Source organism: Geospiza fortis, unplaced genomic scaffold, assembly GCF_000277835.1.
Source record: "Geospiza fortis unplaced genomic scaffold, GeoFor_1.0 scaffold88, whole genome shotgun sequence".
In the NCBI taxonomy this organism is placed as follows: Eukaryota; Metazoa; Chordata; class Aves; order Passeriformes; family Thraupidae; genus Geospiza; species Geospiza fortis.
The window spans coordinates 160297-187772 of NW_005054434.1; the positions used below are offsets into that span (position 1 = coordinate 160297).

The window sequence follows — 27476 nt, forward strand, 5'->3', positions numbered from 1 at the left end:
AGGAAAGCTCTTCCCCAGTGAGATTGGAAAAGACAACCAGAGGGAGACTACAGCTGAGACTTCAGCAAACAGGGGTGTACCAAAACTCCCAGCCCACCCTTCTCACACTGACAGGGGAGTGCAGCTCCATCTACAAGGCAACTGTTGCTGCAATGCTCCCTGCCTTTCCCAAGAGCTCCTTTGGGCACCAGAGGATATTTCTGACCTCAGTGGCACTGGAGCAGCTAGTAACCCAACAAATTCTTAGCCTTCTCTCCTCCTCACTCAGCAATTACCCCTTATTCCCCACTCCTCTCTCTGCAGAGCAATATCAGCGCTCAGCAGTTATTTTATCCCCCTTGCATCACCTCACTGCATCTGCAGAGCAGGAGTTCTCAGCACCCGTGAAGACTTCGTCCATCAGTGAGACTTGCTCTTGCAAACCCATTACTTTTTGGAAGGGAAAATAAAGGCCTTTCCTTTCCCTATGGTCCCGGAAAATTTTGTACAGTTTCAATTAACAGGTTTAAGACTTCCAGACATGCCAAGAAATCAAGCAAAGGGAAACACTCAATCCCAGAAATACAACCCAGGCAGACCCAATCCCAAGAGCACCCGAAACCACATCCCTGGAGGAAAATGGGACTAGGCCCCTGTGAAAAATGCATGTATTTTATGTTTGGATTTCTGCAAATATTAAAGTGAATATTATATGTGTTGTTAGAAAGTAATGCTGTATTAATTCTCTTAAGGTGTTAAATATAGTTTTAGGTTATAAAAAATGTTAAAATAGAAACTATGCTATGTAGGATACTTTTTTCAAAGAAAGGAGTGGCAGTGAGATAGCAGCCACAGGACACCTAAATCTTTCAGAGAAAAAGAATTTATTGCCCTCTTAGCAGAAGAAAACAACTTCTTCCTGCCTGGAAGGCGCTGTCAGGATTCGGAGGAAAAAGCTGACACTGACCAGACAGAATCCTGTATTTAAATGAAATTTATGCATCATGTATGAGGTGTATGAATATGCAACAGGCTGTTTCTTTTAAGGGTTAATCCTCTGTTAACGTGGGTCCTTTTTCAGGCTTGTGCTGCCCTGAAAAAGGTACCCGGACGTCCATAACTCTTTGTATTTATTGTCTCATATTGTCCTGATTCAATTTGTCCAAATTATTATTACTCTAATTGTATTACTATTTTTTATAACCATTTTACTACTATTAAACTTTTAAAACTTTAAAAACAAGTGACTGGCGTTTTTCACAGCCCCCACGCCGCGAAGTTTGGTGAGGAAGAGGAGGAGGAGGAGGCAGGGGGAGAGGCAGAACCTGTGGTGGCGGGTGTCGCGGACAGCTCGGTCACTGGGGATCCTCTCGCTCTCCCGCTGGTTAAAGGCATGCAGCCGGTACGGGTCCTCGCCGCCCTTCCACCTCCGGGCGCTCAGGTACCTCCGCTCTTCAAACTGATCCCACAGGTCGTCCCAGTCCGCCTCCGACTCCTGCGCGCACAAAGTCAGCCCTGTTAGACACAGCAGAGACCGGAGCACGCCTGAGCCCGCTCCAGAGCTCCTCCCAAGCCCCCCCAGAGCTCCATCATCCCCGCAACCCGGGCAAGCGCTGCAAGAGCAGCCAACGAGGAGTCCTGTTATAGCAGCCTCTTCCAGCCAGGTCTCATAAGCTCTCTGAGATCTACGACACACCCAACGTGGCTCAGCTACTTTTGGAGGCATAAAAATCAGCAGGACGGCTTCTGCTGCAGTGTTGGAAACAAAAAGGCAAAATAACAAACAGAGAAAAACTCAGCCAGGTGCTAGAGGTTCTTGCTCCTGGTAAAACACCTTACAAAAGTGATTAGTTTCTTGTTCACTTCTTTTTCTAGTAAATTGCCCTAAAGGTGGGACTTTTTGGCTTCTGTCTAATTAGCTATCCTTAAGTTTGAGGTGAAGTCCCCCAGGCCTATGAGGTGGTTTTTTCACCTAATCAAGTGAACCCTTCTGGGCTTCTTTCCTTTTTGAGGGGACAAAAGATAGTTTTATCACTCTGTCAACAAGAGGCATACTCCTATAGAGTCCCATGAAGTCTTCAGGGTTTATTTTTTGTCCTTACTTCCTGAAACAAGATGTCAAAGAGAGCCTGCCAATTTGAATGAAAAGGACTAATCTGAACCCAAATTCAGGTCTCTGGTGGATACCTCTCTCAAGCAGCACAAACATTTTGTAAGGGTTTTAATTTCTCTGCAGGCAAAAAAAAAAGTTATTTTACAACACATGACCCATTGCCCCCGTAACCTTTCAGGTAGGAAAGGAGTAATCCCACATTTCCACAACCACATCCTAGCCCCAGCTCCAACAACAGGACCCTGGAAGAAGGGGGGCATCATGCTCCCAACTCAATTTCAGTCCATCTTTGCCACTGCACATCTCCCAACGAGGACTTCAGCTCTACCACAGGGAGAAGAGCAGGGAAGCACTTCCCCCCAGCTCCAGAAGGATGGAAGAGCTGCATTTTGGGGTTACCCAGCAGCTTCAACAACCTTGGGGGGTTTAAGCATTTCTTGGTGGCTCGGTGCTGTCGGGGTGGAAGCATCCCTGAGCAGCAGAAGCTGTCGGGGGTTTAAGCATCCTTTGGCGGTGTCTGAGGCAGCACAAAACAGAGCCGATAAGATCTCATCGCTACAGCAGCACAACCTCTTTGATCTCAGCCTACCTGTAACACTGAGAGATGCAAACATTTACACACATCTCAGCCCTAAAGAAAATTGTGATCTTATCCAATAATTGATCTTTTCTTCTGCTTTTCTTTTTTCCCCCCCTCCTCAGTTCACACCGTCTCAAAGCCGATTTTGCCTGCTAATAGCACAAATTGAAGCTTTTGAAAAGGGCGATTTTTATCCCATAATTGATTTTACTCCCATCTGGCAGTGCATTTTTTGTAGTCACAGGAAAAGGAGGAGGGAGCACTGGCTCCTGCAAGTAAACCACCACAGGAGCAAGCCAGGCACCTCCAGCCACAGGATGCCCCACTTTGCTCTGTGTTACAGTGACATGAGCACTCCCAAGAGCCAACAAACTCCAGGGATGCAAGGGTTTCCAGATACAGGGTTGTATTCATCCTCCCCTGGTGTGACCCCATGGCCTTCTCAGGACCTCCTCCAGCACCTTCCCCAGTGTGAGGAGATCAGAAGAAACCCCTGAGTCACCAGCCATACTGAGAGGAAGTTATTCAGGACTGGAATAAAGTTATGCAAGGCTGGGAGAAAGTTATGAAACCAGTAAAGTCCCTGCAGGAGTTTTACGAGGAGGACGCACATAACCCAGCCGCGGACTTTCGGGAGGGCTGACGTGCACAGGCTGATAAATGCTGTTTATTTTGGGTTTTTTCTCAGGCATCTTGCAAAACATGATTTAGCACGGCAGTAAAAGATCAGGGAAGAGTGAGGTGATTGCATGGCGGAGCCAGCGACAGCCTGATGTTTATAAGATTTCACGATGACCCCAGGAGGCCTGGCGCCGCTGAAACAACCACCGGAGCTGCAGTCCCTAAATTTTAATGCTGTGAAGAAAAATAAAAAGTTGGTTTTATCAAACTTAATAAGAAGAGAAATGGCTTTCGAAAGTGGCCGCACAGCACTTACGGCTGTAAGGTCTGTGTGTGTGTTGTTTTGGTTTTTGTGATGTCAGTTACACCCAATAGCCTTGGGTCAGCTAGAAGGGTACAGCTGGGCAAGAATCTGACTGATGGCTCAGGTGGGAGGGCTGGTGGATTCCCTCAAGAAAACTGGAGCTTCTGCACCTGCTACAAGTGCAGCAATGCCCTGGTCAGGCAGCAGAAGCAGGGTTTGGCACATGGCAGGGTCCTCCAGGGTCTGGGATGGCATTTTCCATCTAACTCCACTAACGTGCTGTTACCAGGGCTGGGGTCCCAGCAGGAAATGGACAAATACCAGAGCTTTACCCCACAGTATTCACCTCTCATCCTGCTCAGGATATATCTTGCATTCCAGGTTGCATTCCTCATTCACTCTGCAGAGACTAATTAATACTCCTGTGCAATCTCCACCTGAAAGACACCAGCCCACCTTGATTCACCCAGGTTCTTCTTTTTGAGCTGAGGAAAGCTATCAGTGGGATGGATAATAAATATTGGATAACTAAATACACACCTGAGATCTACAGTAACTAGATGCCAGAGATTAAACACTTATTTTAATCCCTATCTGGCCACAAAACAAGACCAGGGATTGGGTTCACTTTTTCAGCCAGAGGTAGATACAGGGGGTTGGTCATTTGCTTTTGGTCTGCATCACCTGCCCAAATCTTCTGGGTGTTCTTTCCATCCCAAGCCTCCCTAAAAGGGTAACTGAAATTGGAGCAGAATGCTCAGCTCAGACAGACACAGGTGCACACTGACCTCTGCAAAACACAGCTGCTCAAAGCAGGAGAGGAAAGCATGAAAAGCTCCCAGCTGTGCAAACAGCAGGAGGCAGGAGACCTCACCAACCTGCACACAGGGACTCACCTGTTTCTCACCTGCACCTGATCTGAGACAGGGAATGAGAGTTAAAGCACCAGGAGAAATCTCCTTTGCTTACCCAGGGACAGCACATTGGTTACAGGTTACCAGATAAGGTCTTCATTATAATATTTCCACAATGTATAATCACCTCTTCCTCACACCAGAATTCTGTCTTGGGAGTTATTTAACTGATGTGCAGAAATCTAAATTTAATTTATTATGATCTAACTCACTTTAGAGGCCAAATTACCCTGCACTAGAAAAGGATCAAGTCAATACTCCACTTGCCTTTCTATTTATCTTCTACAGGGCTCATCTCTCCAAGTTTCCTATTCATTTTCTCTCACGTACTAGTAATAAATTTTCATTTTTTTTTCCTTGGAATTAGGTAATTTCTCTTTCAACACTGCAGTTTAATGACTGGTATTAATTATAGGAAACACAGTCAATGCTTAAAAGAGTTTGAGAGACTCAATGAGAAGGAAAGAGAAGAAAAATAAATCCAAGGAGGGACTATCTGCTCTTGGCAAACAAGTGTTGCCTCTTCCAACACCACACTGGGGAGTCCCCCAGGGGTGGTCAAGGACAGGGACACCCACAAAAAGACACTGACAAAACTTATTGTGGGGAGAAGCTTCCATCTCACACCAGCACCCAGCCAAGAGCAGGGGGTCACCAAGAGCTTTGTCTGCCATTTCACTAAAGCACCCCCCAAAAAATGACCCACTAAAGGCACCTCCTCCAAAACCACCCATCACCCTCGTTGGCTAAGGGCACACAGCCCAGAGCAGGCACAGAGGCAGCTTTTCACTGTAACTGTACATTAAAGATTCAAAGCCACTCAGTGCAAAGATGTAATTCGTCATCTGCCTCTTAAATCACAGCTCAAACAAAACAAAACAAAAAAAAATACCAAAGAAACAAAGAAGGGAAAAAATAATATTTAAGAAAAAAAAACCAAGTGGTGCTGCAGGGGGAAAATGGGTCATTAGCAGTAAAACTACAATTTCCTGGCAACTGCTAATGCCTTGTTTATGTGGATTTCTGCGAATATGACATTTTAACGGCATAATAATTGTGTGATTACAGTACAGCAGGGATTGCTGGAGCGGGAAGGAGGAACAAGCAGCGGTGGCTGCTGCTGCTGCGGGGCCGTGGCGTCTCCGGCAGCGCACGGGAGGCCAGGCCAGGCTGCACACCGGCAGGGAAAGGGCAGCTGTGGCAGCACTTTGGCCACCCAGAGGCAGCCCAGCACTGCAAGGGCATGTCAGGGGAAAAGCCTCCCAAGAGGAGCCAGCAGGGACAGGGATGGGCAGGTCACACCGGTCCCCAGGGCCAGCCTCCAGCTGCCCAGCAAGACAAGGAGTGGGCAGCACGAGCCAAAGGGAGATTTTGACTCACTTTCCTCTTTTGTGGCACTGTTTTAACATAGAGGACTTAAGCCTTTACTAAAATAAAAACTGTTTTCCTTTTGGGCCTGCTGAGTTCTGCCTTCAGTCCAGAGTGAATCAGACCAGTGCCATGAGCATGCTTATTGTAAATGCAGGGCCACCAACGAGGGGAGAGAATGATGCATCTGACTCCATCTTATCAGAAGGCTAATTTATTATTTTCTAATACTATATTAAAGAATACTATACTATACTAAAGAATACAGAAAAGATACTTACTGAATGCTAAAAAGATAATAATGAAAACTCATGACTCTTTCCAGAGTCCCAACACAGCTTGGCCCCAATTGGCCAATGAGTGAAAACAACTCACACCAGAATCCAGTGAAACAATCACCTGTGGGTAAACAATCTCCAAACACATTCCACATGACCCCAACAAAGGAGAAGCAAATGAGATAAGAATTGTTTTTCTTTTCTATTTTCTGTTCTCTTTTCTTTTCCTCTCTCTGCCTTTCAGCTTCCCAGGAGAGGCATTTTTTCAGAGAATGTGAATGCCACACATGGCATTTCAGGAGACAGCAAACCCAAGCCAGCCCAGGGGGCTGGCAGAGCTGACAGGGTTTTCCAGGGAAACCATCTGGCCACAAAAAGGGTTTTTCTTGTGCAGGTGTAAAGATGACCCCAAAGGAGTCCGGTAGCAGCCAAATGTGCCTCTACCTCGATTCCCCTCAAACCCAGCTTTCCCTGGAAAATCTCATCCCTACGAAATACCTGACTGAGCACTTGCCACTGAGCCCATACCCTGGGACTCAGGCATTAAAAAACAGGAGGTGGGGGGGGGAAATTAAAAATTGCATCAGCCTATCACAAGGTCTAATAAACAGGTGAAAGCTCTGGAAACTCAGATGCCATGCAGCACTCTGCTGCTGCCCAGTCACGCTCTGTCACTGCTCTGCCAGCGAGGACATCCTTGTGCTCAGCAGGCTCGGGGGCACCGGAGGCAGAGGGCAATCTTTCAGCAGGGACTGCAACCAGGCATTATACAAATGAGATTTAGAAGTCTCACTGAAGCACAGGGCCCCTGCAAACAGGAGGTTCAATTATAGAGCTGCTGCTGGCCCAGGAGCTAATGCCATCTGAAAGGATTATAATACTTCAAACAGGATAGGGCTCATCCCTCCTCGTCCCCCGGTGCCAGCACATGCACTTAAGAGGGTCAGCAGCATAAGAGGGAAAAGAAGTGGGACAGTGTCAGACTGCCTTTGTCCTCATCCTTGAATAACCCAGATGGAGCAGTGAGGTACAAGATCCTTCAGCCAAGTTTTGGTGTAGTTTTCTCAGCCCCAGAGCCCAGTGCCTCAGCTTAGCCCTGAGTGAGCAGTGCTGTCCATCCCAATGGCCTCAGCCTCAGGATACAAGGGGGAGACAGGCAGCACCACAGCCAGTCTCTGTCCCATCCAAAGAGGATATGGTGGTGCCAAAAGCAGGCTCTGGGTCTTTGGAAAACAGGCTTTGTACTCATCCTGCATTACATCCTCCAGCCCATCAGGTACCGTTCAGCACCAAATTCACACCAACCCTGGAAGTCACCTCTTTCCTCTTACCCTCCTTCCCCAAATTGCACAATCTCTGAGCCAATCAAGCACTTAAATACAAACTTAAGTGACTCCAGGCATTTGTGAGAACCAAGAGAAACCCCCGTCTCAATGCTTGAAGGTAAGTACCTGCTTAAGTGCTTCACTGGCTCAGTGGCCCTGCTTTGTGCTGACACAAACCACATACTGGGAATGGAGGCAGCTCTGGGCCCCGACCACGATCTGCCCTAATTACTTTTCTGACCCATGGAGATTTTAGCTCCACTTCATTTATTTGAGGGCTGTGAAACTCCTCTTCCTCCTGCACTGGTACCTGGGCACAACATGGATGAGCACCTTGGTGGCAGCTCCTCTGCGACCCCATGGGGACACACAGCAGATCCAGGATCCCACCCTCCTCCAAAGAGGACCAGCACCTCCCCCTGCTTGGAGGTGATTTTTTTTTTTTGTCTCAGAAAAACTCTCAAATTGGAAACGCTTCCGATCTGAGCCTGTTCTGACCACCTTGGGAGAATAAAAATCAAAACAAAAGAAAAATCAAATAAAATATTAATACAGATACCTAATTAAAGCAAAGCACTTCTCCAGCAAAGCCTGCCTTCCAGCTGGGGTCCCTGGAGAAGCTTTGAACATTCACCATCAAGCTTCTCATTGCCACTGACCCTTTCCTGCTCGTGCACATCCACAGGCATTCTGCTCCATCTTCAAAGGGTGGAGCATCTCCTCCTCCTCCTCTGCTGGCTCAGCAGGGAGCACGAGCCCTTGAGGACCTTTCAGTGTCCCACTTTCTCACTTGGCCCTGAGGCCAAGAGCACACTGTCCCCACCTTTTCTGCCCTTGCTGCTCACCACCTCCTGTGTGGGCAGAGCCTGGATCTCTCCTGTGGTGCACACACACATTTACACAACCAAGGCACCTGCTGTATCAGGCAACAGGAGTGACAAAGGCTGGAAAGGGGCCAAGGAAGAAGATGTGACCTTCAAGAACTGGAAGAAAACTTGACCCTCACAAAGTACAGCTGCAACTTCAGCCTGGATGGAAACATCCCTCTCAAGACCTTGGAGAAGGCTCTTCAGCACCTTCCTCCTGTCATCCCTACACTCAGACATCAGCTCAGGTTGTTGGCCACTGAGTCAGTGCAAGCAGCTGACCCAGGGCTAAGGAATCTGGGCCACCATTAAGGCAATCACAGATAGAACCAGCAATTTGTTTATCTTCTTGCCTGTATCTGTGGTAAACAATATACATGGTCTGAAACACCCTCCAGAGGTTTAAATCTGTTGAAGTCTCCAGCCAAATATAACAGCGTGAAAAGTCACTGGAGAATTACTGATGCTTTTCCCCATAAGGGCACCAAAGCTTTAATTTTAAAATGGATGGCCAGGGCAGCCACCAAAATGGGGAATTTATTTGCAAATCAGGAGCAGGGGACTCCGAGCTACACAGAGGCAAAGATGACAGATTCATTGCTTTGATGAAAAGCCAAATTTTGTTTCAAGGGCTTCCCTTACGAGAAAACAAGTCAGCTCAGAGTTCACACCACACTTATCAGCAAGCAACTGCTGCACTGGCAGTGGTGCCAGGTTAAAATATATCCACATCTCCCACAGGCAGCCAGAGCCAGAGCTCCATATGTGGACAATGCTCCTACCTGCTGGCTCTAGCACCAGGCCACCATCCTGCCTCTAGAGAGGGACAAAGCATGCTAGCAGCCAGCATCACACACCCCAGAGAGACCCCAGGAATTCCCATGGTGACCCTCACCATCTCCAGCATAGTGAAGAACCTCATACCACTCTGTGACAATGGAAGGGAACGCAGGATCCAGGCCACTGACCTCTAAAAACAACATCCAGCAACAGAATTCTTGCATTTTCTACCTAGAAAGATGCTCCTTCATCTTGGACCCCCAAAATCAGGTGTGTTCATAAGAGTCTCACTACATAAAGAACACAGATCTTAACTCTTTAGAATTATAAATTAGCCCATAGGATAGCCTGACACATGGAGACAAATCCTGTGTAATTAAAAAGGAAAGGAAGCCGATTATATCCTCCTGGAGAATATTGCTGCCTGCTTCTGTTTTATTTATACGTTAGAGTGTATAATGAGCTGAATATTTAGGAGGTCAGCACAAACCAAGCTGCTGACTGGACAAAAGAGAAGACCCAGCTCTGTCTGTACTGAGAGTCGAGCAGAAGGATGGAGAGGATTTTTGGTCATTTCCTCCTACGCCTGCCCACAGCTCTCCTGGGATGCTGCAGGCCTTCTCAGTTCAGCTGCTTGTGCTTGGGCTGCATCAGTCTCCCCAAGTTTCCATCTAAAAATGGTCTTCTGGGTGTCCCCACAGCCCCAAGAAAAGGATGAGCAATGCCAGTCCAAGTCCACTGGCACCTGTGAACCCCTCTAACGGGTTTACAAATGGTAGTTCTGGAGGGCAAACCAGATAAAATACGTTTTAAGAGTCTCTGCTTTCACTGAGATTTTCATTTTTTAAGATTTCAGGTTTTAAAAACCCAAAATAAGTGGAAAACATCTAGACTGGCAGCACCCTCACAATGAGTTGAGGGTCAATTCCCAAGCCAAGTCCTCGGAGAGCTGATGGGAGCAGCCCCCCACCAGTACTCCCACTGCCACTCCCATCGGCAGTGGGATGCCCACAGCACCCTTGGGCCCTCTCATTGTTCTCCACCTGCTAATTCCCAAAAATGCCTTTGCCCCCCGCCAAATGGGATCCCCTCAGCAACCCTCTCTGGGCTCACCAGGGTGCCAGGAGATGCCAAAGAGCATCTTTGGGGCCATGGTACCACATTGATTGGTGCCCCACAGGCAGCCCCTCCCCAGCCCACTGCCCCCACTCAGTGCCATCCTCTGCTGGCTGCATGGCCAGAGTGTGGGTGAGTGAAAGAGCTGCTCCCCAAAGGTCATCACCAATTACAAAGGGCACTCACTGGGAAAGAAATTAAGGCAACATCCCGTGTGCGCCCCCACACCAGCCAGGTTCAGCACATTCCCAGCATCACAAGAGGTCAAATATATTGAAAAGAACTCAGAGCGATGGTGGGTAAATAAAGTAGCAAAAGGGAGCTCCTACATGGACAGACAGTGTTTTGTTTTCCTTCTGTGCCTTTCAGGACAGACATGAGCTGCTTCCCAGCCATGAAGGTCGAACCAGCCTTCCCAGGCTTCAGCAGGAGCAGCAGATGATTTAGCACTTAGGAGCCCATAGCTGTACTCAGTCTCCAGCTGAGCTTTGCTCCTCCTCCTGCATAAGAGCCAAAACTCCTACCAAACCACAGAGCTGGAGCACCTCAGAGGTCAGGGAAGGTCTTCCCCTTCCCCATGGAGCTGCGGCTCCCACGTGCCAGAGGACAGCCTGGGACAGGGCACATCAGGGGAAAGGAAAGGGGAAAGGGAACAGGGAGGGAAGAATAAAGGAGCCAGCCAGGCAGATCCCTGCTCTGAATGTCCTGCTTTGAACCCAGCCCTTTAAAAATCAGGAGGTTAATCCCAATCACTCCTCCCAAGAAGGAAGGGATCGTGCTGTTAATATAGTCAGCATCCTCAACCCAACATGGCCTTTTCACAGCTGCAAAGCCAGGGGTAATCCATCTGGTAATTGCTTCCATGAGGATCTTTACACAGCTTTAGAAACTAATGCTAGTATCCTTCCCTGAGCAGCCACCCTCCCAAGGCAGGCAGCAACAGGAGTGATGGTAACAGCAGCAAGTGAATGTGAAGCATCTCCAAGGGAGGGAAAGGTTATTAAAAACCACATATATCATAAAATAGGTATTAAACAAAAATACAGTAATTGCAAACACACAGGACAGTTACATACATGGCTTTAGCTGCCTTTAAGAAGCCACCAGCGTCACCCTTCCCCCTCCCTCTGACAGCTAACTGCTTTGGGGAGCAGACATGTACCACGACAGCACCAAGGCACAACCTGCTCCAAGGAAGGAGCTCAGCAAGGACAAGAAATGCTGTCAGACCAAACTCCCCACTTCTGCACTTGATTTCTGGTTGTGGAAAAGCCCTGGACTCCCTCCAGCACTCCTCAGCTTCCCTGCTCCTACAGTTAAGTCACAGGGCTCTCACTGGGCAGGAGCACGGCCTGTGCTGAGCAGCTCCAGTACAAGGGCTTTTTTCCCCTTTTCCCACCTCTCACCTCCAGCAGAGCGGGAAGAGCAGAGGAAAACCCTTGCTGGTGACTAACCAAAATGCCCCAAGCCCTTGCAGAGAGCCTTCCTGCCCACTGTGCAGTGATGTGCTGCAGCCCAGCCCAGTCCAAACCGTATCAAGCAGCTGTGGTGGCAGCAGTGCAGAAATTCCTGGACAAAGCTCGACTTCCCCAATAGATTTAAAAGCATCATTGGGAAACATGACAGCTGCCCTAACACACATGCTGCAGAAGGATGCAGGGGCAGCAGAGGCTGTGGGGTACTGACCTGTGGGGCAAACTCTCAGGGCTCAGCTGAGGCTCAGGACCTGCCAGTGCCTGCCTGTCAGACACCATCCCTCTGTCAAAAAGCACTGGTGACCCATGTCCTCATCTTAACACACATATTTTGCAGAGGAAGGTGTTTCTGTAGCCCAGAGCTGGTCCTCAACACACAGGTGCAGGGAGATGAAGCTCAGGTCACAGCAACGATGCTCCAGGGTGTGTGTACTCCTCAGATGTAGCAGCCCATCCTCCCCTCAACTCCCCTCAAGGAGAAACTAGATATAAAACATTTGTGACAGCAAGAACGGATCTAAACCTTTGATCCTCAGGTACCTGCTGCTGGAGTGTCTGCAAGATCCTCGGCCTGGGCACACCATGACTGACAGCACCGGAGATACAGCAGCATAATTTAGAGCACATGTGTCAGCCCAGCCTTCCTCTATCTCAGCTCAGTAATAGAAATTAAAAAAACAGTGCTGGCTAGTGAGAAATGCACCCTAGGAAGGGATGGCAAGCTTTAAAATAATCCAGCCTGCTGGGGAAGGACTGTGGGTCCTGGCCAGCCGTGAGCACAGGCGCTGCGGGAGCCCCAAGTGCTGTGCCTGGGATTGATGCAGGCTTGGCTGGGGATGGGGAAAAACAGAAGCAGGACATGGCCGGTGTGGCCTGGCCAGGCAGGGGACAGGCAGATCTCCAGGCTCTGGCCATCCTCCAGCAGCACAGCCCTGCTGCTTGCATGGGAAAACCCTGAGCAGAGCCACGTCTGGGCACGGAAGCTGCAGCACGGGCATCATAAAAACCAAACCCATGCTAAGTCTCCTGATGCAGCAAACTCAAAACACCCAAGAGCATGGGGATCTGGATGGAAACCAGGAACCAGCATTGAGCTTTGCTGTTATTATCATAAAAAAACCCAATCTGCATTTGGCACTGATTCTCTCACATACAAAAACACGTTTCACTGCAATAAGCAAAAGAGCATTTTTGAAGTCTTCAGTCATGAAAACACAGTATGGAAGTCTTGGTGAGCATCTCCTGCTTGGGCTTGGACCTGTCCCCTTGTCTGATTTCCTCCACCCAGGCAGTATGGCTCATGGCATGCACACATTAAGCTCCACAATTCCACACACCGTGGGGGCAGCAAGCCCTGCCATGTATCTCAGTGTCTCAAACCTCATCCCCTTCCATGCAGCCACCAGAGCAGTCCTATAGATGACATTCTGTCACAAGATGCATGTGGGCAAGCAGAGCAATCACACTACAAGCCAGCAGCAAAGCTCAAATCCAGGCAGAAATAAGCTTTGGCATCATCAGGCTTGGGCAGTGGCAATGGTCGTGGGCACAGTTCAGCTTCTTGCAGCACAGCTGGGTGGCAAGACAACACATGTCCCACTTAGTGCCTAGGCAGCACAGAGGTGTCACCACACAAGGCTTGTCCACCCAACCACCAGAAACAAGCTGACAGGCAACACCTCCAGGACCTCTGAACCCAAAGAGTCAGCTCTGGAACAGCCCCACGCTCTCCTCCATGGGGAGCATCTCATGCTGGGTGGACACATCAGCTCCTCCAGCAGCTGTGCACTATCTGCTGAAGGCAAAGCTCCCTGCCCTCAGAAAGCTATGGGAAGGGAGGAAAGTCCCCTGTGTGACACAAGGAGTGGAGTGCAGAGGCTAGACCCACACTTAGGCAGTCCCATCACCCACCTGGGCCACATCCCAGCCCACATGCCTTTGATCCCTCTTGCTCCAGCAGCAACACGCTGCCCTTGCCTGCAGAGCTGCATTAAGGATTAGGTGGGATCAGACACGGGATAATACAAATCAGGTCGTGTTTGCTGCTGGCAGTAGCTGCAAGGAAATGAGGAGCCAGTCTTTCCAGCCAGAGGGAAACAAGATGCTGGCAAACTCTGGCCAGGCAGGCAAGGAAAGGAGGGATATGGCTGAGACCTGGTTAATGCATGCAGGTTCAGATACACAGTGCCTGATGGGCCACAGCTACATGGGAAGGGAATCTCCCTGCTGAGGAGCCATGCCTCCTTAGCTGAGCTTCCTGGTGGAAACCAAGGCAGTAGAAACTGCAAAGGAGGTTCACGCTGCTGGAGGGAAGTGTCTCACACCACTCCTGCTGGGCCTGTGTAACCAGAGATGAAACACAACCTTCTGTTGTCTGGATGGTCCTGAAAGCACAAGGCAAGTCCCAAGTTGGTCATGCTGCTTCTCTTAATGTTAGGCATCCATTGGGCTTGTTTTTTCTCATAGACCTTTTTCCATCCTTACCCTCTCCCACACACTCCAGCAGCTCTTCTCTTCCAGCTCCAGGCCTGTCTCTATCTCCCCTCACTACCCCAACCCTTGGCACCAGTCACAGTGTGTCTTCAAACATAAGGGAGAAGATGCCTGGAGGTACACTCAGGCTTTGAGAGGCATGCTGGAGCAAGCTAAAGCCACACCACCTCAGGGAAGAGCATGTGGGATAGAGAAGATGCGCCAAGCAGCAGACATGCTATTCCATGATCTTGCCCAAAACCACAGCAGCCAGTGCAGAGGTCCCATCAGCTGTGCATGACATCTCAACCAACACTGGTCCTGATGGCTGTAAAAACCCCACTTGACTGCTTTTATACTTGATTTACTGTTGTAACAGCACCTTCAGAGCACAAAGCTCCAGCTGAGAGCTTTCATAATCTTCATACCCTCGCTAGAGCCCGAAGAAGGAAAAACTCTCACGAGATGTGAAGAGCTCTGGACACAGCACCACAGGCTCCCAGCTCTGAGCTGGATGACCTGCCCCTGGCTCATGCACAGCCCTGGGAAGGAAAGGCAGGGGCACAGAGCCCCAGCAGCAATGCTTGCCGCTGCCCCAGCAAGCCTGCACACAGATGGTGACAGCACTGGTCCCTGTGCAGCCAGCAGCATATGCTGCTGCTGCTGCTGCCCACATCAAGGCAGATGCCTGGAGAGATGCACCAGAAATAACTGGTTACACAAGCCAAGACTTTTCATCTATGCAGTCAAAGAGAGTTTTAATCCCAAACTACTGGGTACAGCTCAGCATCTGAATTCACCCCCCTCCCTTTTTTTTTTTTTTTTTGCAGCAAAGCGAACAATATCTCAAGGGCAACAAAATGGACCTAAAAAGGGCTGGGACAAAAGAAGGCCAGTGGGACCTACTGGTGGCTGCAGACAGCCAGGCTGGTGAACATCTGTATGGCAGAGAGTTTCTGCTCCTGCTCTGCCAGCAACCTTTATGTCTGCTTTAACACGGGGCAATAATGCTCACTTAAGAGCTTCATGCTGAATTAATCATAGCAAAGTGCTCTATGGTTCAGCCAGGAGAGATAGGAAGGCAGTGCTAAGCACAATCATAGCTGTACTCAGCAAGACTAATGGTCTGTGCTGTGCTCTGGCCCTGGGAAGCGCTGCTTTAAACTCCTGAGCAAGATGCAGAGCAGCCCCAGCAGGGATGCAGCCTCCTCCCTGTCCTAGATAGGCACAGACACATCTGCCCAGCTGCCTGCACTGACAGGGGCTCAGCAGGATCCAGCTGGACCACCCAGCTCTAAAACTGCTGAGCTGAGGAAGGTGGCGTTCAGAGAAGCAGGGCAAAAAGAAGATCTCATTTAACACTTGTCCAGACCTTTTCCCCATGCATCTTGTCCAGCCACTGCTGAACACAGCCAGACTTTCAGCACCTAGAAAATCCAGTTGTAGGGGGCTCCACAAGCAGCTTGTGTCCCAGCACACTGAACCTGCCCCTTCCAGCTTTCTTTGACAATCCCAGATTTTGTCCAGGAAGAGATGGGAGCTATTTCCTATCCACCACTTGTCTGCCATTAATGACTTTACAGACCTCCAGCACAACCCCTGTCCTCCATCCCAGACTGAGCATCCTGAGGCTATTTCTTGCAGAGAAGCCATCACCTTGTGTCCCCCCCTGCACCATTTCCAGCTCTCCAAGATGGCAGGGAGCAAAAGCAGGCAGGATTTGCTGTCAATTCACATGGCAGCACCCTGCTTGTCCTCACAAGTTACCCAGGAAAGGCTGTTCAACAGTCCTGTCCTCTGCCTCCCTACTTAAATGTGACTACAAAAAGAAAAGCAGCAAAAGCCTCCTCATTCTAAAATATGAATGTAGGCTGCTAAAAGGCACCAGGATCCTGGTACAGCAGGACAAGATGGTTTTCCCCTCCACAGGGCATTTGGCAGGGGCTCTGCTATTTCACATGTCACAGCTGAGCTCCAGCAGGCTCACTGTGGCTTATCCCTCACTTCTGCCCAGCTTCTGCAATGCCAAACAGGAATGGGCAGCCAGCACTACTGGAGCAGGGCTCAGCTGCCAGCACCAGGCTAAGCCCACCAGCCTTTTATTTCCCAAGTGGCGAAGATGAGGAATAAAATTAAAATTCTTCGTTGTGTTTTGATTTAACATTTTATCTTCGCTGGAAGCAGCAAGGAAAATGTGGGAAATGTGGAGCATGTAAGTAACCACTCCATAGCAGAAGCAGCCAGAAGAGACACTAGGGCATCTAGGGCAAGTTCTGAGAAACTAATTTTAAAATGTTCCCTCCGCCAACACAGATAAATATTTGAGAAAAAAAAGAAACAACATGAAAATTCAGTTGACTCACGAAGAGCAAGCACGTCAAATATAGAAAATAAATTAAATAATTAAAGGGCAAAAGAAACGGGATTTTAGCCCTGCTTTGAGCATAACTTTCATTACAGCCTTACCTAGGGAGCTGCTTTTCACCATCAGACTGGGTGAAGCAAAGTGAGCTTTTGCCATGCTTCTAGGCCACATTCCCAGGCTTCCCAGCGAGGAAGGGAAGCACTGAGCAGTGACCTGGGTGCAGGGTGTCCTGCTCTGTGGCCCCAGAGCACAGCACAGCCTCCCCCAGGCCTCCCCATCCTTTCTCCATGTCCTGATGGGACAGCTGAAGTGTGGAACAGGGACTGCTTGGCCCACAGAGACCCTGAAATTCCCCATGGGATGTAAACCCACTGGGAATATGCTATTAGCTGTTAGCCCAGATGCTGGGCTATCCCAGAGCTGCAGGTGTATGTGCCAGCTCTTTGGGCACAGTCCAATTCAAGCATAAAAGAATAAAATTAAATTAAATTTTAAAAATCCAGCTCCAGCTAGTCTCAGAAGCCCTGGGACAGGATGAAATTTAGGCTACAGATGTTACAGCCAAATCCTATTATTGCCAGGAACTCAGCCCTGCAATTTAAAGGTGCCCTGGCACAAACGCACACCAAACACAGCTCCCAGCATCTGCTGCACTCAGAAATTACACATCTCAAAAAGGGCAGGCTTTTGCATCACTTCTGAAGCATCTGCAGCACTTTGGGGAGCTGAGAGCTGAGCTGGCTCCCCACGAGTCTCAGCAGCCCCAGGGCAGTGCAGCCGAGCTCCACTGGGGAAGCCCAAGGCTGCCCAGGGAGGAAAGAGCCACGTGCTCTTCCAACCCTAGAAACCATTTCCCAGCACTGAGGCAGGAAAACTCTCCTGGCAAGGCTGTGCTGGCAGGTGCCTGCCATGGGCAGGGGGATAGCAGGGATTTGGGGCACCAGCGTCCATCCTGGCAGCTCTCTACTTCCACAGCCTGCAAGATACAGAGGACCAAGGATGTGAGCAGCAGCCTAACAGCCAGGGAGAGGATAAGCTCAGGGTCAGGCTCTTTTATTAACATCCTTCTCTTTTTTCTGACCCTCAAAATGGCCCTTTTCTCTGTCTGAAGTGACATCCTCTGAGTCTCCACTGCAACAAGAGCAGCAGGAGCACAGGGGTGACCTGGTCAGCCCACAGAGGTAAAACAGGAGAAACAACTCCAAAGCACATTTTTGTGTCTGTGATCAGATGGCTGAGAACCAGCAGCATCAAGTCCCTAAATAGCACATGGCATCTGAGGCTACACCACTGATCTTGGCAACAACCCCTTCCCTCTCAGCTACAGAAAACCTATATATAGGAAAATACACATATGGATATATACATGTATGATTTCCACATTACTTTGCCTTCTCCAAGCAGTCCAGTAAGGCATCACAGATTTGCTTTGCCCAAGCAGGAGACTGGCACGGCCATGGCTAAGCAATGTTCCCTGTTTGCTGTGCCACTCTCCAAGTGTCAGCCTCTTGCTTTTCCTGCCTTGCTTCGATGTGTGTAGCTCAGTGTTGGTTTTAATTGCAAAGTCCCCACATTCCGCAAACTAAATGCAGCTGGAATTGGAATCAAAGAGTAAAACCACCCACCAACAAAAATCAAAGCATCACACTGCCAAAAATCAAGTGGGATGCACAAAGCAGAGGGCTTAAAGAGGGAGGGGGGAAATGGAAATTACACTAATAGCATGTTTTCATTTGTAATAATCTGAGAGCTGGGTAATGACACTGGAAGGTGAGCTACCCTTGGCCCAGAGAGAGGTGGCTGTTTATGAAACCATCTGGCTGTCAGCAGCTCAAACATCACGTGAAGGAAGAGTGTAAAATGGGCAGGTAGAGCTGGGCTGTCAGCAGCCCTCTGGGTTGGGAGAGAATGTTCTGTCCTCTACCTGACAGAGGGGGAGGAAAACAAAAAATCTAGGAATTGTCTGCTTTTTGGGGCAAAGTAGCAGTCTCTGGTTCATGGGGTTGGGGGTCTTTTTCATTGTATCTAACTTGTTTATTTAAGAGGAGCGTTATAAATCATTCTTTTCTCAAAAGCAGCACCACGAACAGCTACAGGAGATTATTAATTCCTTTGTTTTTAAGAAAGCATTGCACAAAAATTATCAGATCTATTTAAGGGGCTGTTGAACCAGTGTAATGCCAGCCCCTTACCTTATTGTGGCTCCTAATGATTTTACAAAGCAAAGAGCTGGAAGAGATCGACTTGGCATTCCTTGCCTCGGCCATTACATTCTGCTCAGACACAAGCAGCATAGCTGAACAGCAACAGGTGGGATGATATTTAATGCCCACCTCTATATCCTGACATTGTCTGGTTTGAAATAGAGTCCTCATGCCATTTACTGGCAGTGAAACTAATAGGATTCTGTAAAAATCAATCCATAAATGCACAGACGCTAAAATGAATGGTTTCCTCTCTGTTCCATTTACGGGAGGGCTCTTTTATGGATATCTATATGCCAGCGTAAAAATTGCAGGAACAACTTTCTAAGTCTTCATTAAATTCAAGGGGACTTTGGTAGAGAAGATTGCTTTAATAGAAACTGCTATTTCCTATGGCAGCTCATTATTACCCACAAACCCAAAAAAACTACACTGGCTTGTGAGAGCTGTCCCAGCTGCCCCACATTCTGCTGGGCACACTGGAGCTGCAGGAGGAAAACTGAGGTCGGGGTTAGGATGGGACACAAGCCCACGCTGCCCAGAACAATGCTAGTGAACTGAGACTGTGTGTCACATTCACCCACATGCTGAACACTGCCAAACCCTCTGCTAGGGTCTGCCCCGCCAGCACAGGTTTCCAGAGAGGAGAAATAAATTCCTAAACTAAACAATGCTTCCTGATAACATATTTGATGGAAGTGAATGAAACAGAGAGATGTATTTCTTCCTTGCCCTACCCACCACATTAAATGGCAGGGTGTTGGTTTTTGGGATTCAGGGGTTGTTTTTTTTCTGGACGAAGCCCAAAAACTGCACGACCTGTTTGTCACTCCTGAAGACATCAGTTCATCAGAACAGTCTGCAAACTGAGAGATTACTTATATTTCTGCCTCTACATATTTCCTGAAAACTTCACAGTAATTCCTGTCCCAGAAGCCAACTGGGAATGCTGAGCAAACCCCTGCACAGCTCTGCATTCTCTTCTCATCCCTCGCAGGAGGGCAGGCTCTGGGGTTTGCTTTAGGTCCCACTTTGTGGTCCCCAGCCCCACTGCTGCAGGCAGAGATGCTTCCACACATGCCCTCCTGACTCTGCACCACTTGGACAAAATGACTGGGATAAAACAACTCTGCCAGCTCAAGCACAGTCCACAAAACCACAACTCCAGTCCCTCCTGATCCATAAGCTTTCTAGCTAATGGAGGAGGAGATGGGGACCCCATGCACTGGCTTCACCACTGCTGGCCACTACCACTGACACCGTTGGCTGGTCCACTGGAATTGTCTCTGGGAAAAGCCAAAAGCCAGAAAGCCACTAGCACATCACCAGATCCTCTACCAGGGATAATTTTCCATGGGGCTTACAACTATCTCAAACATAAATTGGGATAAAGGGAAAAATGTACATCCAAGCCCTTTGTACTTCTGCAACAATCCATCTTGTTTCTGTCAACTTAACATCTGCAGAAAGATGTAGCTCTGCTGGAGGAAAAATAGCTCCTAAGTGCTCCTGGTCGTGACAGATCCCGAGGCACACAGCAGAAGTTCACCACATCCTCCTGGCCAACAGCCAGGCACACAGAATTGGATTTCATCTTACTCTCTTTCACCTCCTCCTCCAGCCACTTCAAAGGCTTTTCTTCAGCTCTCCTTCCTCGTATTTCACCTCCAAGGGCACAAGACTACAATAGCCCTGTTTTCTTCTCCACACCCAACCTCAGAAAATGAATCATTCCTGACCCATCCAACCAGGCCCCTTGCCACCAACACAGGGCAGGAAGGTGCAGACCTCTCTGCACTGACAGCTACACACAGCCCCCCTAGGAGCGAGGCTTTGGCCCATTTTTCTGCCCTCAAGATACCATCGTGAGTCATGAGACACTTTTGTCCCACATCTATTTTTCCTCTTACAAAAGCTGTGGCTGAGGGTGACCGTGAAGGCACCAAACCCTCCTGCTGCCAGCCATCAAGTGCTTCAAGCCACAAAAGCCCGGCAGCAGTCAGGTCCACAAGACAATTACTCTCATCTCCCTGCAAATAACTTCCCATCATCCACCTTAATTTCTTCCAACCCAGGATCCATCCCAATGAGACACCCAAAACTCAGCAGCATCCCCAAGGCAGGGGCTTGTTCCTGAACTACCAACTGGTGTTACAACTTCATCAGTGCTACTAACGCCTCAATTTCCCCTTCAATTTCTGCTTTCCCTCCATCCAGACTGACAATTCTCCAACGATTTTCGCTGAATTTAGCTCATTTTTAGTTCATTTGGCTAAGATTTCGCTAAAGTTAGCTAAGTAGCTAATTTTACAGAGCGTCTGCCATTAAATCTTCTCGTGCCTCAAAGTCCCTCTCTATAAAAAGAGACTCATTATCACTGATTTGTCTCTAAATGACGGAGACTTTAAATCACTGCCACACAACATCTGGTTTGTGGCCCACGGGGAGCTGCCAGGCTCTGTTCAGCTGGATAACAACCCACAGGTGGAGATGCCACTGACTCAGCTCCAAACCTCCTTCTACATCCCCAAAACTCAGGGACAGAGCACAACCAGCTCAAAGACCTAGAAACTGCTGAAATCAGTAGAAGGCTTAAGCCTTGGGGGCTTTCAGCCTTTCACCAGCAGGAAAGTGCTTTAAAACTCAAAAAAAAAAAAAAAACCCAGCTAAGGCAGAAAGCAAATGAAGGGGTTGCAACCTTAAGAGCTGCAGAGACATCCAAACAATAGTATCTCAAACCTTCCCTGCAGCTGTAGCCAGCAAGACTGTAAATTGGCCTCTGATTTAGCTCCATTTGGTGCCCTCTATCCAGCCCTGTGGCGCAGCCCACGCGGCAGATACCAGCTTCCATCCTTATCTCCACCATCCATTAGCTGCTGTCAGCAAACGTGGGAGCAAGGTGGGCTGCCAGCACAGCTCTGCATGCACGGGAACCCCCTTTTCTTCCCCCAGCAGGTCCTCTTGCAGCACCACCAGACACTGCTGTGCTGAGGGGCCTTGGCCGAGGTAGATATTTCACCTCATAGCCCATCCATTGTTGAGTATGCTGTTTTCTTCCCAATTTTTCCTTCTGTTTCCCCCTCCTTTTTTTTTTTTCCCTCTTCTCCCCCTTGGTTCATTACATCCATCATTTATATCCACAGCACCAGCCAGCTGATTTACTGCCTCGATCAATGCAGCTCCAGCACAAAAAAGAGACACAGCAAGCTCAGCACGCAACAGGGACCCAGCTGTGGGAACCTGGAAGGACAAGAGGGAGGGACAGGGAACAAAATCATCCCACAAGCAAAAGCACCAGCAGCACAACTTGCTGTACTGAGGGGGAGTGCAGAAAGTCTGCAAGGACAGGGCAGTGCCAGGGGAGATCCTGGCAGACACTCCTGGAAGACAGGAGGTTTGAGGCTGAACACTCTACAAGCAGAAGAGACTTGGGCAAGAATTTTTTTTTTTTTTTGCCCCTAACCAGGCAGCAGAGAAACATACTCCATCAGGATCGACTTGGAGCACTTCTGCTAAGCACCTCGTTTGCTCTCCCTCTCCTAATGAACAGCGTGACAAGCTCAGAAATCAATGGAGGCTCCGAGTGCAGCTCCTGCCGGCGCCCAGCCAGGCGTCCCCGGCCCCTGCTCTCCCTAACTCGAACAGACGGGAGCGATTGCCCGACAGCTCCGCTAATGGCTACCCTGTCAGGGCTCCTCACCCACAGCCTGCACGGCAGGCCAGGCAAACAAGGCATTTGTGGAGGTGCCAGCCTCCTCCCCGGCAATACCTGTGCACAAAAGGGGGGATGCTGCAGTCCCGCCGGGAGCCGGCCTTGGGGAAGTCCCCAGCACTTCCCTGCAGCTGAGGATGCTCGGCTCGGTACTTCTCTCCAAAACAACCACCGAAGTTTCTAGGCCCCTGGCCCCAAAAGGAAAATCCAAGTCTTTATGGCTAGATGGACACTGCACCTTTTGGGCCAAATAGGAAGTGTGGGGATTCCTCTAAGACAAGCCACCTGCTTGAGATACCCGCGAGCAGGAGGGCACACAAGGAAGTGTGAACACAGCCCTGGGGGACAGAGAGGGGTGCAGAAGAGACCAACAAGCAGAACTGGGTGCCAAGAATCTGCTTTTGGCTCTTGTCCCTCAAATACCTGGCATACTGAAGATTGTCTGAGGCAGCTGAGGCTGCACGTGAGGGACATGGCTTTGCTGGAGAAATAGCTGCATTCCAGCGCCAGACAAGGAAACACGGGAGCTGTGGCAGTGGCTCACGCATGATGGGGTACAAACACTCTCCAAACCCAGCATCAACTGGGAGCAGCTCCCCACCCAGAAGAGGTTAGGATGCAACAGGGCTCTCTCACAAAAAACAGCCCCTGGCTTCAGTTCCAAAAGCCTCCCCACATCACAATCATAGCACACCCTGGTCTGCTGCACCACCAAGTACGTACCGCTGTATACACACAAATATGTATTACTCAGTTTGCTGCTTCTCCCGTCTATGCCTGAAAAGAGGATGAGGAGAAGCATGTAAAGCACTGCTGCATCAAGCATGGGCTGCCCTGAGCCCTCCAGCTCCTTCCCTTCACAGTTCCCATGCCCTGTTCTCTTAACCTCTCTGCAAGGGGCTCATTTCCCATCTTGTTTCATGGCTCCAAACTGTTCCGCTGTGCTTTGTTTGCTTAAAAAAATGTTGTTAAGAGACAGCAAAAAAGAAAAAAAAAAAAAGAAGTGGACAAATAGGAGGGATTTAACTCTGCTTTTGCATCTCCTGGCTGGAGGGGCTTCACACACTACTCACTGTGGCATTGGTGATTTAATCATCAATGCAACGCTACTGCAAACAGCAGCAGACAGCAGAGCTGGCAGGAGTAATGCTCCCTCCAACAGCGTGAATATTAAGGGCGTTTAACAGCCCTTGTAATCACACTGTGGCTCCTTGCAAGAACACAGCCAGGCAGCACAAGGGAAGGCACTGAACCATGCTGCTGGGTTATCAAACTTCCCCGTGCTCCTTACAGGACTGAAATCAGCCCTGCTTACAGAAAAGTGAGCGCTGCCTTCCCTGAATGTTCTCTCCAAACGAAATCCCACACAGCAAAAGCCCTTAAGCACACACTGGGATGAACTGGGTGGCTTGAGAGCCTCCCTCAGTGAAAGCCAGCCTCTTATGGAGTTTGGGTCCTTGTAACATGGAGCAAACATTAAGAGCTTGAGCAAATTAATCTCCTGTACCTGCCTGATGTACTGGGAAAGGATTACCGAGGGAGGAGAAGAAATCCTGAGCATGGCATGAGTTTAGCTGTGCCTCAGGACTTGAGATATATCATACTTTTAACGTCAAGCATTAGTTTGTTCTCAAAGTAGAAGTGTCCCCAGTTTTTACACTTTGAAAGTTTTTACTCTTTCATTGGATTAACACAATTCTGAAAAGTTCCCTGTGATTTTGAGGCAAAAATAGCCAGTTATCAATGGCATCCATCCTACTGTAATGAAACACCTGTGAAACACAGCCACTCCTGGCCTAGACACTTGAAACAGCTTCTGGAAACAATGGAAAAAAGTGCAAATTTATCTGCTTTATCTCTCAGATGCAGTAATGGCTGCTGGTTTTGCCTGAAGATGGGGAGAACATCCTGAGAGCCAAGGCTGCATTCAGACAGAGAGATGCTGGGTTGCCCAAAGCCACACACACACAGCTGGTGCCAATGCACAAACCAAGATCAATACAAGGAGACCAGCATCAAAAAATAGTTGATCCCAGTTGATATTTACACAGAGAAACTCAGGAGCATTTGGCTCTTTTGGCTGGACTAACATCTGCATTGCTAGGAGCTCCCTCTTCCTGGTTATCTCAGTGCAGTCTGTGCACCAGAGGGAAGGGAATTAGCTACCTGGCCTTCCATTCACACCTTTAATTATTCAGCTTATATTGATATAAAATTAATTGAAGCAGAATAAGCTCTTCTCCTAAATACAGGTGCCCACGCACAGGAATCACTGAGATTAAAAGGTGCAAATTACTTTATTTAATGAGTTAATTTCCAGCTATCACATGGGCAAATCCCCGTGCTGGGCCTGTACCTGCTGCTGCACCAGCTCTGCCCCAGTGCCACAGCTGCTGTCCCAGCACGATGCTCTGGGTAAACAGAAGATGTGCAGAGGTTTGGTTACACAGCAGAGATGTGCTTCACTCCTGTGAATGAAACTTCTCTTTCATTCACAGAGCCAGGATCTGGCCATGATGATGGCAGCAGGAGCTGTGGTCCCAAGGATGCAGAAAGGCACCAAGAGCCAGGAAATGCCACTTTCCAGAACACCCCTTGTGCCTGTTGGGGAAGGCTGATTGCCCTCCAGCTCCCAGCAGCTGGTTCCCTAAAGCACCAACACCATTTCCTGCTGTTCCCCCCATGAGAGCAGAGCTTCTGCCTGCAAAAGCCAAACTGAAACTGCCTTTCCTTTGCTGGCATTGCCTTCAGGAGGGAAGGTGTCCTCACCTTGCTGATGAACAGCATCTGAATGACCTTCCCCAGCATTCAGGTGCCTGCTGGAGCTCACTCTCAGCTCTCAAGGCAGATTGTGTTTCTATTTTATGTCTGATTTTTGTTTCCTGAGTGCACAGGTGCATCCAGGAGGTCCCTGCTGAAGGGACACATCCATGCCCAGGTGCAGTAACAAAGGCCATGTCACCAGGCAACATAACACTGTTCTCATCATTCCATTCCCTTTCTCACCACTTGCAAATCTAATTTCAATTTTCAGATCTTTCACTTCCTCACCGTTTCTAATGCTCCTGACCAAACCCTTCACACATCACCTCTGCAGGGGGTCTGCACCCCAAAATCAGCTCCTCCCATGCCATGGCCAGCAGGCACGGCTGCCAGCACACTGCTGGGCTGAGGGCACATCCCCAAGGGCTGCACAGGGGCTGTTCTTTTTGCTCTGAAGAGACTTAAAGCAAAGATCTTCCTGCAGGATGGGAGGGCAGGACAGGAGATTCTTCTTCACAAAGAGTTTTGCTGTACCACCGAGAGCAAACCATATGCAGCCTACACATCGTACATGGTTTAACTCTGAGCACTATCTGTATATTCATCCATTTGGATCCCAGTGGCAGCAGCAGATGGCTGGGTAATGCATGTTTGAGTCTGCCTCTCTGCAAATTACACTGTATTATGGCACCAGGAAAATGCAACGGGCATTATGAAGGCCACAATTCCTCCCTGCTCCATTCCTGTGGAAGGCAGGACCATGCTACACAAGTCTCCTTTCCGCCTTGGCTCCCACAGTGCCAGAGCTCCAGCAGCTCCCAGTGTCTTTCCACTATCCACCTCAACAGAAAACCTGCCTACGACCCCAACCAGACCCTGAGTTTCGCATTTCGTCTAAGCGAGGTCAAAGTGCAAAGGGCTGCACGCCAAACATCCCCCAAGGCAAATCCAAAAGGATATCAGAGGATATGATTCCATCCTGAATGATGCTGAATCAACCCACTGGGTAAAGCAGATCACCTAGACCCAGGTGAAAAAAAACTTCATTTAAATAAAAATATATTCTTTTAAAATCACCGTTTTGTAAGAAGAACTAAGCCAGCCGTTGAAAGCGAGTCTGCTCACACCTGTAACTCCTCCCTTTTATTTTTCTCCATCTCACCCAACAACAAGCAACTAAAAATTCAATGCACAAGCAAGAAAAGATGTGCAGGAACTCCATCCAGCCCGGGGGGGCTGCAGCCAAGGCACCACTGAACATATTCATGTCTTATTTGTGAGCCGTGTGTCTCCATAATGGGTTATGAGGTGTGGTTGTAACTGGCGGATGCCGACGGTGGTCCTTGAGGAGGAAATGGTGTGTGTCTAAATGCAGGCAAAGCCATTTGGAAAGCCAGGACAAAGCAGCCTTTCTCTCCTGGCATGGGCCAAATCACATCCTTTGGACTTGCTCCTTCAGTGGCTTCAAAAGAAAAAGAATCATCCGTCTCAATTTTCCTGGCTCTGTGAATAATGTTTGGAGAATAGAGGGTGATTTCATAGCTCATTTGTTTTTGCACCGCATGAACCCTGCTCTCCTCGTATCACTTTCCAATCAGGTTTATTGCTGATGTTTCCACAAGAAAACCAAAGAGGGAAAGGCTAAGACCCTCAGTCTCACTAGAGATTGAGGGGAAATAAAACAAAAGTTAAAAAAAAATAGGAAAAAAAAAAAAAGGAGAATCTCTCTTTCCTTTGTCTTTCAGCCTGATCTGAAAATGAACCTGTTTTGCTTCTGAATCAATTCTCTCCTGGCACTGCACTTCCCGCAGTACTTTCCGAGATGAGATGCAATCATTAGCTCACTTGCTCCTCCAAATAATATCACAAAGCTGGAGCTCGAGCTGCTGTGCAGTAAATCATCACTAATTTCTTCCTGTGTGTGGCAAGGCAGGGTTTGGCCAGGGGACACAAGCCCTGCCACACCCTCCCAGTGCCACCGCCCATCTGTGCACCTGCTGACTGGGGACAGTACAGCATCCAGCAAGTCACCTTGTCCCCCCGTGGAGAAGTGACACTGGCACATCGTCCCTTATTCAAACATCTCTCCAATGACCCACGAAGGACCACCACACCTCTCACTCCCTCGGGCTGCACGAAGGGTTAACCAAGGTGCTTAAGGGGTTTCCAAACAGCAGGACTGAGGCAAACTATCGGGTACAACTAATGCTACCTCCAAGAACAAAGGGGTGAACTCCTGCT

General features: G+C 48.9%; 1 protein-coding gene across 1 annotated transcript in view; it reads right to left on the reverse strand.

Annotated features, from left to right (window-relative positions):
* The window catches only part of GALNT14 (polypeptide N-acetylgalactosaminyltransferase 14), a 75399-nt gene extending 58687 nt beyond the window's left edge, over nucleotides 1-16712 (reverse strand). The window contains exons 1-2 of the mRNA XM_031061937.1: nucleotides 16658-16712; nucleotides 1305-1494 (exon numbers count right to left, since the gene is read on the reverse strand). Coding sequence (XP_030917797.1) covers nucleotides 1305-1494; nucleotides 16658-16712 — 245 coding nt within the window. The remainder of the gene's footprint in view (nucleotides 1-1304; nucleotides 1495-16657) is intronic.
* Between the last annotated feature and the right edge of the window lie 10764 nt (nucleotides 16713-27476).